The 12,838-nt window shown below is 47.6% G+C and overlaps 1 protein-coding gene across 1 annotated transcript in view; it reads right to left on the bottom strand.

Annotated features, from left to right (window-relative positions):
• The window catches only part of SCML4 (Scm polycomb group protein like 4), an 84,143-nt gene that overhangs the window by 56,406 nt on the left and 14,899 nt on the right, over positions 1-12,838 (bottom strand). Inside the window, exon 3 of the mRNA XM_005244031.3 lies at positions 1,497-1,705. Coding sequence (XP_005244088.2) covers positions 1,497-1,694 — 198 coding nt within the window. The 5' untranslated portion in view covers positions 1,695-1,705. The remainder of the gene's footprint in view (positions 1-1,496; positions 1,706-12,838) is intronic.

Consider the following 12,838-nt stretch of genomic DNA (forward strand, 5'->3'; position numbering starts at 1 on the left):
CAAGGTCTGTTTTCAGCACACACTGAAACACACTTCAAAATGTGCCCCCATAGCAGAGAGGGGTATAGATGAAGTAGGGAGAGACACAGGAGGAGGCAGAAGATGAGCAGAAGGCATTAAGGGCTGAGGTACTGATGTCTACTGCAGTAGGTGTTGCACAGGGGGATGCAGAGGAGCAGGGGATTCTGGAAATGGGATGCGGAGATGTGGTGAGGAGGGCTTGCCTGGAAATGAGAGAGGAGGGAGGAAGGAGGATGGAGGATGGGAGGAAGAAGAAGGTCTGGCAGGAGGCAAAAAGAAGGGAAGAGCAACAATAAAGGTAGCCGGCTCTAGATAAAGCCCAAACCCGAGGAGCTGAGACATTTGGTCCCTGTACATGGAACTCAGCCAGCAGCACTGTGCATGGAGTCTTGCTGCCTCCCACGAACTGAGGGAGACCCAGGGAAGAGCCGGGCAACAACTGGGGCCAAGACCTTCTCCAGGGAAGGCTGGGGCAGGCCCTGTGCATGCACTGCTTCTGTTACTCTCTTTTCTGTTCAGATATCAGGAACTTAACCAGCTATTATTTTCTGACAGTCAGTAATTTGCCCTCCTTGTAACAGACTGCATGTCTGTACCCGTTCCCACTAAAAACAAGGAACGGGCACAGCAAACATGCATGGTGCCCCTAGCTGGCTGCAGGCAGAGATGGAGAGAATGATGGAGCAGTCTACTGACAAGATCTCTTACTACAATGCAGCTCTTTTTCACTCCCCAAAATAAATTCTCCTCCACTCAGCATCATGGTCCCATTTTTGCCTGGTCTGAGGCATGATGGTGCTGCCAGTGCTGAGCGCAAGGGGGGCACAGTGGGAGAGCCCCAGCCTGCTGGCACCGTGCTTAAGCAAGGGCAAATAGCTTGGTTTTTTCAAAGAAAGGGTTGCTTTCTTTACTCCTGCCTCCTCATTGGGGTCACATTGAGAGCTGTGCATGATTTTCCCCCAAAGTGAGCAGACTAATATTCAAAACTGCCTTTCCCTCAGTAAGAGAAATCTCATTACTTTCTAAAATGTCCTTTTTTTTTTCCTCCTTTGGAAATTAGCTTTATTTCCTCCTTTTATTCCCACTTGCCTATATTCCTTTCCTTTTCCTTCTCTTTCTTATTTCATTTCTAATCACCATTAGTGAGAAAGAAGAAAAAAAGTGAGAAGGAAGAAAAAAGTGACGAGAGAGAAACACTTCCCAGCAGCTGCGCAGCCATCTCGCACAACACTGCACAAGGCAAGTTCTTTTCAGACACGCAAATTAAAACAACTGTAAACTTTAGAAAAATAGATTTCCTCCATTTTTCACTATCTCAGGTAGAAGACAAACCGGCTTCTCTTACTTTTTTTGTATTGTTCTGCCCCACGCTTGCGCAGCTTTGCCTCCATTCCTGCATTTCACCTGAAATTCTAGGAGAAAATGTATTAAAACCAGCAGGAGGTGGAGAAGGAGTGTGAAAATCACGTATCTACCTTGTACCCGGGTTTTCTCCCTCTCTTCTTTGGGATCTTCACGACCGGCAAAGCGCCAGCTGGTGCTGAGTAGAGGTTGTGAACAGTCATTTTGATGGGCGCCGGCTGGAGTGGGGGTCGCCCTCGCTTCCTCCCCACTCTGGGGGACTGCATCTCCCCGGGGGCCAGGCTGGGTGGCAGGCACGGCAAGTGGCTCATCTGCCCCGGGGCTGCCGATCAACCAAAAGGGAGAGAAAAAAAGGAGGGGGAAACAGAGCTTTTTATTCATTTTTCAGTTTAGGTTTTTCATCTGAAGGCAGCTTTCTCGTGCTGCCATTTTCCTATTGCCATCAGTTATAAAGCGGAGCAAGAAATATGCCACAGATGTGCACTCCTGGGTGGGATTCACCTAACCACAGCTGGATCAGTTCCTCCAAAGTGGGACAAAACCCTTGCCATGCCCGTTTCCCTCTGTTGACCATGAATACAGTACAGGGAGCTGGCTCAGGTGGAGATGTCTCTCTTGCAGATGTCTAATAGGTGAATCCCTCAACAGCCACCTTGACCCTGCATCCTGCAGATAAGCATGATGAAGGCGTGAGCTTGTACCCACCAGTCAGTGCCTGCTTTCAGAGGTGATTTGGAGTAGATGACCTCCTGAGGTCCCTGCCAACCTGATTTTTTCCGAATTGTGCGGTTCTGCAAATCCTCCCTCACCTCAGAAGTGCTACCCATACCAAAATGGACTTCCCTCCGCTTCATACGCAGCACTTCTGAGTGGGGAGGCTGAACTGGACCACAAGGTTGCTGGCACAAGGTAGCTGTGTTAAAGGAGAATTTCCAAACATTTACTCTCTGGAATTTTATAGCATCTGTTACCACGCATGTTAGTAGTGGGCTTTTGGATGTACTCCATCAAAAGCTGCTATTTCACCACAACTCCATGCAGCTGATGAAGTTGAGCAGGGGCAATGGAGTGGGATCTGGTCCATTTTCCTCTGTGCAGGTTTTAATAAAGGGAACAAATATGTAACCATACACAGAGTATCAAGGGAATATACAGCATCCTTAGCAGCTTCTGGCAAGGGTCATGTGCTAACAAAGGTCAATAAAAAAAAAAAAACAACTGCAGAAATACGTTTTCAAATGTTTGTCCAGGCATCTGCTTTCCTGTGCGTGGGCAGAATACTAGTCCCAGTCCTGCCTGCATACGTTGCTAGACATAGGGGTCTAAGCAATTCTCATGCTTTTATGATAAGCCTTGCAATGGCTGACGTTTTCAATTTCATGCTCCCTCAGGCCAGTGATAACAGAAGACTCCCTGCTCTCCATTTTTACAGGGCAGACTCATAGCTCTCTCAGATACAGACAAAAGCCTAAAGATGTGGTCCAAGAGCATCCACTAAGCTCAAAAAACATAAAGGAAGTAAAGGTTTGTTTATTACTACAACTACAATTTTTTACAACATCTACAAACTGTAAAATCTACAGATTTCTCACTACACTTCAAATCTCACAATTTCAGAACCCAGTGTGATCAGATTGATCAGAGCTGACATTGCTGGGAATGAAATCGGGGTTGCTTACCCACATAGTGGGGCAGGTACCACTTGATAGGGGTCTCTGGTGACAAGTGTCTGCAGCTGGGAGCTTCTCTGCTGCAAAAGCAAATACGTTTTGCCTAGTTAAAACTTCATAAGCATGACTAACAAGCAACTCGCTTCTCTGGTCTTATCCAGTCAGTACTTTACACAGTCTGCTGTAGGATAAGAAAAACAGAGGGCTTCTAGGTCTTCCCTCCAGTAAATGCATTTATTTGCAATATATTAAAAATTGGGGGGTGGGCGGTGGGTGTCAATAACTCTAGGGGTATCTGCTCAGTTCAGACAGATCCATTACATATGGCAGGACTTATAGATTGACTATAACATTTTCAGTCTTCAGCACTGGCTGCCTAAAACTTTCATGCAAACAGTGAATGTCTAACACCAGATCAGAGCACACCTGCAGTGCCTAATTTACCATATTGCCCAGGGCCACCGTGGTTGCACTCTTCAGGAATGCTCAGTCAGCTCAGGAACCACCTGAAAACCTGCCATGGGCTCTGATTTTTACCCAATGAAAGTCTCATATGTCTGCAGAGACTATACTTTCAGAGCTAAAAGCACCAGGCTTGCCACAGCAGGAGTCAAATGGAAAGGCTCTGTCTATCCTGAGCATCACTGCTTTCCTTCTGTCTTCAGCAGTGTGCATTTTCCTCCCTGTAGTGCTTTCTGAAGGACACCCTCGGTGTCTCTTCCACCTCCCAAAACAAAACATCCCCTCAGCGTTACATTACAGGCTGGCTGCAGGCAGGGAGTCCATCAGGAAAAGGAAATGCAAGGAGTTCCCTGGATTTGGCACAAAAACCCACTATGAAAGCCCGGTGCTTCAAGCTTTGCACTTTGTTCTGCTCTGAACAAAGCCTGGCACCACAAACATTCACAGGGGAGCTTGACAGGGGCCAAGGAAGACAAAACCCAGCCCAGGCTTGCCCCCCACCTGGGGAAGAGCAGTGGTTCCTGTGGTGGGGGCCACTGGTGGCCAGGAGGCTGTGAGACAGAGGATAGGATCTGCATTGAGCACCTCACTGCATTGCCTTTGCTGTATTCTCCTTCAATTGTAAAGGTAGCTGATGGCACCTCAGAAACTCAGAGTTAACAGTTCCTGAAGCAAAAGATCTGCTGACCTGGAGCACTTCTTTGACTGAAATGGGGTATTCTTTTGCAATTGGTGAAGTATAAAACACAGTGTGGTCAGGAAACACAGTAAATATTAGCAATCACGATTTTTTTGTCCTCTTTCTCTGCTCTCAATGCTTGTGACACTGTGCTTTGGCAAAACCTTGTAGAACTCCTTGCCACATGTGCTGACACACAAGACCCAACTGGGCTGCACACAAAATGTTCTCAGTGTAACATATTTGAATTGATATGGAAAAGACAAGAAATCAGCTGCAGTATACAAGTTGTTATTACACTTAATTACAAGCCCAACCATGACTTCATTCTTCTTTCTTGTATGCCAAGGGAAACGGAGAGCACCTTTGGTGGCATTTACTGTGTTACGCTGCTGCAGATCCTGGAAGGCAAGTGTGCTCCCCAGCCGTGGGGAAGGCAGCAAAGACGCAAAAATTGCCTCTGACAGTGCAGGGGTTACAGCACAACATCCTCTCACACGCAGGAGAAAGCTCTTAGGCAGGCTGGCAAAACACACAGTCAAATTGCAGGTTGGCCAGAGAGGCTAGAGGGACACATTTGTCTGACTGCCCCCCGATAAAGTCAGGGTGTTCCCTCAGAAGGACTTTAGTGGAGCAGCTCTGACTTTTGCCACAGCCGGGGCTCGACCCACAGCTCAGTGGCTGGAAAGCTTGGTGGCTTCAAGGCAAGTTAAGAGAACCTGATGCAATTTAAGGGCTAATTCAAGGAAGCAAATTACAGGCTACTAACAGAGGCACCGCCTCAGTTCAGGGAATCACTGTAGTACAGATAGCCTGGGGGAGTATTTTGGGAGGAAAATCAGTATTTGTTTGCCCTGTCCTTGTACTTTTCCTAAGGCACTAGCTTTGGATGGCCAAGGATGGTGCAGCTTCACTCTGACCTGGGTCTACCACTTTCCTATTCTTAGTTTAAAAATAACACAAGGAAATTGCTTTACATGTATGGCTTTTCATCACTTGCTAATGCAGGGCTACACACAGGGTAAGCTTTCCTTACTTGTCTTTCAAACATTGCCACCTGGAAATTTAATTTCCAACCTGCTTTCCACATTGCCCCATTATATCCCAGACAGGAGGCAGCAGAGGAACACCTCTCCCCACCCTGATACCTGGCCAAGCACTGCAGGAAGGGTGACATCTTGCCTCCTCCAGGAAGAGGAGGTTCTGCCGTGGCTTCAGAGGATCCTGAGGAGCACCCTGTCCACAGCAGTCTGCCCCCATGGAATGCTGGAGTGGAGAGAAAAACATGCACCAGACCGACACTGGAGACCTGCAGGATGTTTCTAACGGCCCGTGCTTTACACTGCACTTGCCCTGCATCACCGCTTACCATGGTAGAAACTATAGTTCAGGGGTCCTCAAACTTTTTAACCAGGGGGCCGGCGCACGGATGCAGTGGCAGGCAGTCATCTGCGGCTGCTTGGTTCCCCCCCCAACGCCGGGGGGGGGGGGGGGGGGAGTGAGGGGGTCTGTAAATACCAGGGGCCAGATTGAGGACCCTGGGGGGCCGTATCCAGCCCGCAGGCTGTAGTTTGAGGACCCCTGCTACAGTTGATAGCAGATGGAGCTACAGTGCATTTCCTCCCAAGCTGAGCATTTTTGATGGACTGCAAAGATCCGTTCTTAATAAAAATAAATGCCTGCAATAAATGCAGCTTTTAACCTGCGCTCCAGTAACTGCAAGGGCTGAAGGTAAAAATATCACATTAAATTTTATATCGGTAATTCCAGAGGATGATCGTTTAAACTTGGTTTACACCAGGTCTCGTGCAAACCCATGCCTGGACTGGCACAGAGATGATGCATAAGGAAGGAACAAGCTATTCGCGCCTTAAGCCAAAGGAGTGGCAAAAGTACAGCCCAGTAGAAAATCTCACAGCAGCTGAAGGAGAATGCCCTTCACTCCCAATATCGCCACCAACCCCAGCTGCAGAAGGACTCTGGCCCAGGAGTCCCTGCCAGCACTTGCAGCCCTGCCTCCAACTCTTGACTCCTGCAGAGCTTCAGGTCTCCCAGATCTACATACCCAATAGCCATATGTAGAAAAGATACAAACTTCTTGTGATCTTGTCTGTCTTCCCTTCAGCTGTTGTTCAGGAAAGCACACTCTGCTGGGGAATATCACATTATTAAATGGGAGGGAGGCGATCCTTTTCAGCCAGTAACAGGACTATTTTCCCCTCCTCCTCTGTGCACAGCAGGGCAGCCCTTTGGCTGTGACTGCTCGGAGGTGATGGCCTGTGGAGCAGGTGAGCAAAACAAGAAGCATTGCCTGATCTGGAAGCAAAGCTTTATACCTGCATGTTCCTCTCGGGTAGTATTCAGGGACATGAGGCGTTACACATCTCTTCATCATGAATACCAAAGCAGCACCACATAGTACATGAAAGCTAAGTGTTTAGTGAAGCAGACAGTAGGAATTTTTGCTAATATTCTCTGTATGTCTGGATGTGACTGCCTAATGATGTTGCATGGAGAGCACCCATCTCACCATTGCTCAGAGAAAGGTCAGGATAATTTTCAGCCGTGGCATTAAGTTCTTCTACAGCGATTTGCAAAGCTCTTCTTTCCTGCTTATTGCCTTGGGGACTGAATTGAGAAGCAGCTGCTTCTCTGAGGGACTCTCTTGCCCATTTTGACTCCAGGAGGATAATTTCTACATAAAGCCCTTGAGACTGTCCAGCCAATGGGATCTGAGTAGAAGGGCCCATTTTCCCAAACCTGCCATTAAAGAAACAACACAAATACCTGTGCTAGCTGTGGGAACTGAGAATGGGATTGACCCCCTTCCTTCAAACCTCAGTTCGTCCATCGCCTCAGTATAGGTTCCTCCTGGTCATTTCAGATGTGATCTCTCTTACGCCCTGTGTCACATCTGCCAAAATGTCTTGGGCACCTCAGGTCATTTCAGGTGGCACTAGATGACTATTTTAGGCAACCAGACTTAGCTGTAGGGAATAATTCAATAACAGATTAAGACACCTAAATAGCTACATTGAGACCCTCATACAGAGGTGTCTCTGTGTGGGCTTGATGTCTGACCTCCCATGGTATCAGTGGAGATCTTCAATATGGTTGAAGGTGTGCAGTCATTCAGCTGGTGGGATACAGATGTAGTTTGTGGTGGGCTCAGTGGCTCTAGGGTCCACTGACCAGGTACAATTTGATGATCGTGGGAGTTCTGTCGCTTCCTTGTAGACATCTGTATCTAGGTATGTTAATTCAGAACTAATCCCACTTCTAAATGTGAGGTTTGATTTGTCTTTTTTATACCCGACATTAGGGTGAAGTTAATCATGTCCTATGTATACATGTTTCTTCTGTCACTCATGGGTACCCACAATGGCCAGTTTTGTCTTATCCTGTGTTCAGGATATTTCTGGTTAATAGTACATTACATTGCAGAAGAAAGTATTTCCTTTTTGGAAGTGAAAACTCAAGCTTCATAGGTAAGGAAGCCTTGAGATTCCTGGGCTCATCTCAGCCTTCCCAGTGAGGAACTTCCTACACTTTCAGTGTCTCACTTCTCCCATATGTCCCACTGTATCCCCTCCAGGAGGCAGGAAGGCAACCAGACATGTGAAGCAGCCTGCTCAGGGCAAGGCCAGCTGACGACAGGGTCCAGGCTCCTCACGCTCCCATTACCCATATCTCACCCACTGCCGCATGTTGTTTCTCAAGGAAAAGTGGACAAAATATTTCAGTACCTCTCATTTGGACAAAATAATGTGCTTCCCCTCTTAGTTCCTTGAGTAGTTGAATTTTGCCAGCTGCCTCGTGTTTTAAACATTCTCACAATGTTTGAAGTTTAGAAAAGGCTGGATAAAATACAAACACCATTTCTTCTGCTTGGAGCCACTCTGGAGGAGATAGATCCTTAGGTATTCAGAGAAGGTATTTGTGAGTTTTCTCTACAAGGAGCAGTGCTACAGCAAAGCCTGTAAGCAGATACAAGGAGGAGTGAATGCGGTTTTGTTCTGGGCTGTAAAAACATGGATTTCTAATGAGCTGTAATCTTCTGTTAGAGCTGGTAGCCACATATCATTATCTCTCTGCAGCACAGCAAAGATTTAACTCTCCTTAACAGAAGCAGAAGTAGTAGGAGCATCCAAAACAACATATACCAGCATCTGTCACTGCATAGACTGCCTACCTTATCCTGCAGCCATTGCGTCAGCCAGAGAGACTATGGGACGTGGCAGCACTAGTGAGGGTGGGATGGGCAAGTTTTCCTTCAATGCCATCGATTTGTGCCTGAGACATGCATGGCAAAAAGGCGGTGCATCTTTTTAGTCTGCTTTCCTGCAGAGTAAGAGTTCATGTATTCACAAGCTTGTGCACTTCTTCACTCCTCATATGACTTTTGGACTCGTTGACTCATTTCAAACAGACCTGACGGGGCACCACAGCAAGGGGTGCAAAGGTTTTCAGGTATCGTGGAAATGTGTAAAAGACAGAGGTGCGAGACCCCAGTTGTGCTCTCCCAGTTTTGGCCACCTGTGTTATGAGGCAGTGAGACCAGAAGAGAGAATATAAAAGCTTCAATGTTTTTATCAGACCTGACACCCTCTCTTACACCCACCAGAATCAGGCGGTTACAGGACACAAATCTATGGAAACCAACCATCCTTCTTTCCTCTGCTCAGTAAACTACTTGGGGCTGTTCTTTTAATTGCTCTGTGATTTTGTGCCCTGTTTCGTGGGTACTGAAGGAGGTGCAGCAGCTGGTCTGGACATGGCTGGCACACTGCTGCTTGGCTATTTGCATCTTGGGAAATAGCACATTTATCTTTGCAGCTAGTTGCTGCCATTTTTACCTGAACGTCTGCAGCTGCAATGGGCTGAAGGTTACACTGCAATAGAATTGCACGGTCCTTTGTTAAATAATTTGCCAGAGGATCCAAATCAAACTGAGTTCAAACAAGAAAACATCTTTTTACTCTTGCAAACATGACCCAGTGCAGCAGAAACCCAGCAATGTTTCTGCCACAGATGCCTTACTGGCTGCTCCAGGCTTGCGAGTGGCAGAGCCCTTTCAGAAGGGGTCCTGCAGCAGGCTTGCTCTTCAGCTGCCGAGCGCAGGTTCTGCAGAACTGCCACCGACATTTTCAGTTGCCGCATTGGAGCGGGAAAGGAGCAGGCATCACGCAAGCCATGTCTCCTGCTGTACCCTGCCCTCTTCTCCCTCTCACCTTCTGGGTGCCTTAATGAAGGGCCAGGGAGCTAGTAGGAAATAGCACAGGATTCTTCAAAATCCAGACAAAAAGTATTGATGGTGTCTGCTCCTTTCCTTGTTACTGAGGGCAAAAGAAAGGAAAAATTGTTCCTGGTGTCATCTTACAGCCTGAATACTTTTTTTTTTTTTAAGTTAAATTCAGCAGCAGTGACAGTGCTGTCCTTGAGGAGGTGTTCTTTTGAAGGATAGCACCCTGGTGACAGCAGGTAGAAAAGTAGCTGCGTGCCCCCTCTCACTCAGGTTTGCTTAATGAGCCAGAAGAGCTTGAAAACCCTGGCGAGAATAGGACCCCCAGGAGCAGCTGAGGCCAGCCTCGCCTCCTGATCTTACCTTTCTTCATTTGGCCTGACGTTTTTGTTGCAGACGAGTAGCCTGTGGCAGGGAATTGAGGAAATGAGCAAGTGAGCACGGGCAAAGCACCAAAGGAAAGATGTGAAAAATGGACGCGACGAGGCCATGTGAGTGGCAAGGGTCACTCTGCTGAGGTAGTCAAGCCAAATGTGCACAAAAAAGGGAGAAAACAAAGGCAATGCCTTCCTTCTCCCTCTCATATGTGAAGCTGGTAGCACCGCTTCTGATATTGCAGAGAAACAAGAAGAAAGTGTCTGGCAAGCTGCAGGAGAGGGTGGAGCTCCTCTTGCAGGTCTTTGCCTCAGACTGTGGTTTCCCATTTGCAAGCAAATGGGTCCCAGCAAAACACTTGAGTCCTTCCCCTCAGCACCCCAAGGCCTCCTGCTTCAGCATCTACGTATGCAGAGGTGCCACTTCAGTTTGCTAGAAAGAGCCTGTTAAAATACCCTGTTCTGAAGTGGTCAGGGTGGTAAAACGTAGTGGGCTGCTGGAGGAGCGGTCCTGGCGCTGTGCAAAACTCCCTCTTGCAAGCTTGGAGAGGCAGGCTGGAGAGCTGAGGCTGAAAACTGAGTACTATAAGTTTGGTATTTATTGTGTGAGTAGTTACTCCTGCAGACCTGCAATCTCTGCTTGCCAAGCCTTCCTGTCAGCCTGCCTCCACTTATCTTCTCACCTTCCCCACCTCACCTAAGAGGCCTCCCCTCAGCGCCGACAGGCTGCCCGGTTTTGGAAGGAGGCAGGTCCTCTCCCAGATTGCCTCCACAGGCTCCACACTCCTGCTCAGGAGGCTGATGGGACACATGCTTCACCAGCATGCTTCGGGGTGCAGCGAAGTGTAATGGAGGACCGTTACCTTTCCAGGCTGCAATCAACTGAAGATACGTTCTATGGGCTCTCCACTTGCTTCCCTGCCGCCCTGCCTCCGGCCATCTGCAGCCCAGGACCAAGTGACTTTTCCAGTGACTGGATGCAGGGCACATCACTCTTTTCTCCCTGAACTACCAGATGTGATTTCCAGCACCAAGATCCTCAGTGTTCCCAGCTCAAAGCTCGAATGCTGGAGATGCAAAGACGTCCAGGATGTCTGTTATTAATTAATTAGATAATCAGATGACACTGGAACAAATTTTTCTGTAAATACATGAATGTTTGTAGCTCTGATAGGGCTTCAACCTGTAAAACTGAGGCTGTGATTCGGAACCAGCAATTAAATTTAAATTGGGCTTTCTGTTGTAGCAGGTCCTGTTTCATGTATTCAGCCAAGCAATTGCTAGCTGAAATGCCCTTGTTTCTGACCACACACTTTGCTGGTGTGCCCGCCGTTAGCTTTGTCAGTGGGGAACTTGTGTGGTTAACGAGCTAACCCTCCTTGAACTACAGGCACACAAAGCTGTATCTTATTTATCTACAACCTTCAGACCAGCAAAGAAAGCACCAGTGTCTCTTCTGAACACAGTTACTTTCTTTCTCATCTTCTGTGTGTTGCACAGAAGCCGGATCACTCATAAGCCATGGATCCTTTCTGCTGTCTATTAAATTTTCAGGGGCAAACATTTGGAACAAATGAATGTGAAATGAGCAACATTTATATTACAGCCATTTGAGTTCTCCAGCTGAGTCTGTAATTGGCTGATACTCTATTATTTTCCTTCTCACTTGTCTGGCAATGCTCTGGCCTCTTCTTTTATAATTGTTTGCCTTCCCCACCCCCTCACCCCCCCCAGCCCAGTGTTTAGTAGTTTTTACATTTATGGAATATCTTCAACCAGTGTCTGCCATAAAGCTGCTAGCTTACTTCAAAGAAGGACACCCCATCCCTGGAAACATTCAGGGCCAGGCTGGATGGGGCTCTGAGCAACCTGATCTGGTTGAAGATGCCCCTGCTCATTGCAGGGGGGTTGGCCTAGATGACCTTTAAAGGTCCCTTCCAACCCCAACTGTTCTATGATTCCAAGGATCCAAATATGCAGATAATTTCCCTAATGCTTCCAGTGTTTTCTTGAACCAGCTATGCATTGCCCTTCCTGCGGGAAAAAATAAAAGTGTTTGACATTTATATCTAACAGGAAGAAGGAGCAGGTACCTAACTCAGAGAAGGTCAATGTATTCAAGTCAGATGGTGGGAGATGGGAGGGGGGAAGAGGCAATGACCCCACACTTCTCATTTCTCTAGATCCTATGTGCCCTGTCACCACACAGAATCCCTCTGGGATGCGTTTGGGACAGGACAAGTTGAGAAGTGATTTTGTACACATTTCTGTGGAGGCGATGGAGGAGAGCAAACAGGAAAAGACAGCGGAGAGAAAGTCTCACCAGTGTGATAAAAACAAGCACATGTGCAAGGATTTGTGATGCTTATCCGACCTGCCTGGTGCATACTGCAGTGAGAGCTGGCTGGGACTTTTTGGAAAACACAGTGTATAAAAGTAAACTTTTGAGGTGAACATTTTGCAGTAAAGAGCAAGGTGTAACAGAACTTCTGTTGGAAAACAGCAAAATAAGCTGTGTCAGGATGGAACAGCTGGAAAGCAGCAAAAGAGGCAGACTCACCCCAGCCCTGCTCACCACCTGCCTGGGCACGCATTGCACATGGGCCAATGAAACTCTAGTCCCTGTCACACTCAGAGCCAAGCAGGATTCTTTCTAATTACAGCTATACTACTCAATAAAGGAGGAGCAGGACTAATGCCTGTCTCCAGGGCTCAAGGGTGCAGCATAGCTTGCATCCGTGTGGCTAATGTTGGCCCCTGAACTGCAGATTTGTCTTCGGTGCGTTGGATGGAGCAGCCTGGATGAGAGCCAGGGAGGATGCTAATATTAGGCAGGGCAGAGAAAGCTGAGAGCTGTCCCTCTTTTCTGTTTGTAAAAGGGGGTGCTCTGTTATGATGAGGTGGTCCCTTGATGGCAAACTGTTACCCAGCATGAGGTCCTAGCCTTTCATCATCTGCTGTCAGGGCTCTCCCTTGTTGTGTGTGTTCATCACAGGGCAACTCTATCCTCACCTCACATGCTGCATAC

The sequence above is a fragment of the Falco peregrinus genome, chromosome 7 (genome assembly GCF_023634155.1).
Source record: "Falco peregrinus isolate bFalPer1 chromosome 7, bFalPer1.pri, whole genome shotgun sequence".
Classification (NCBI taxonomy): Eukaryota; Metazoa; Chordata; class Aves; order Falconiformes; family Falconidae; genus Falco; species Falco peregrinus.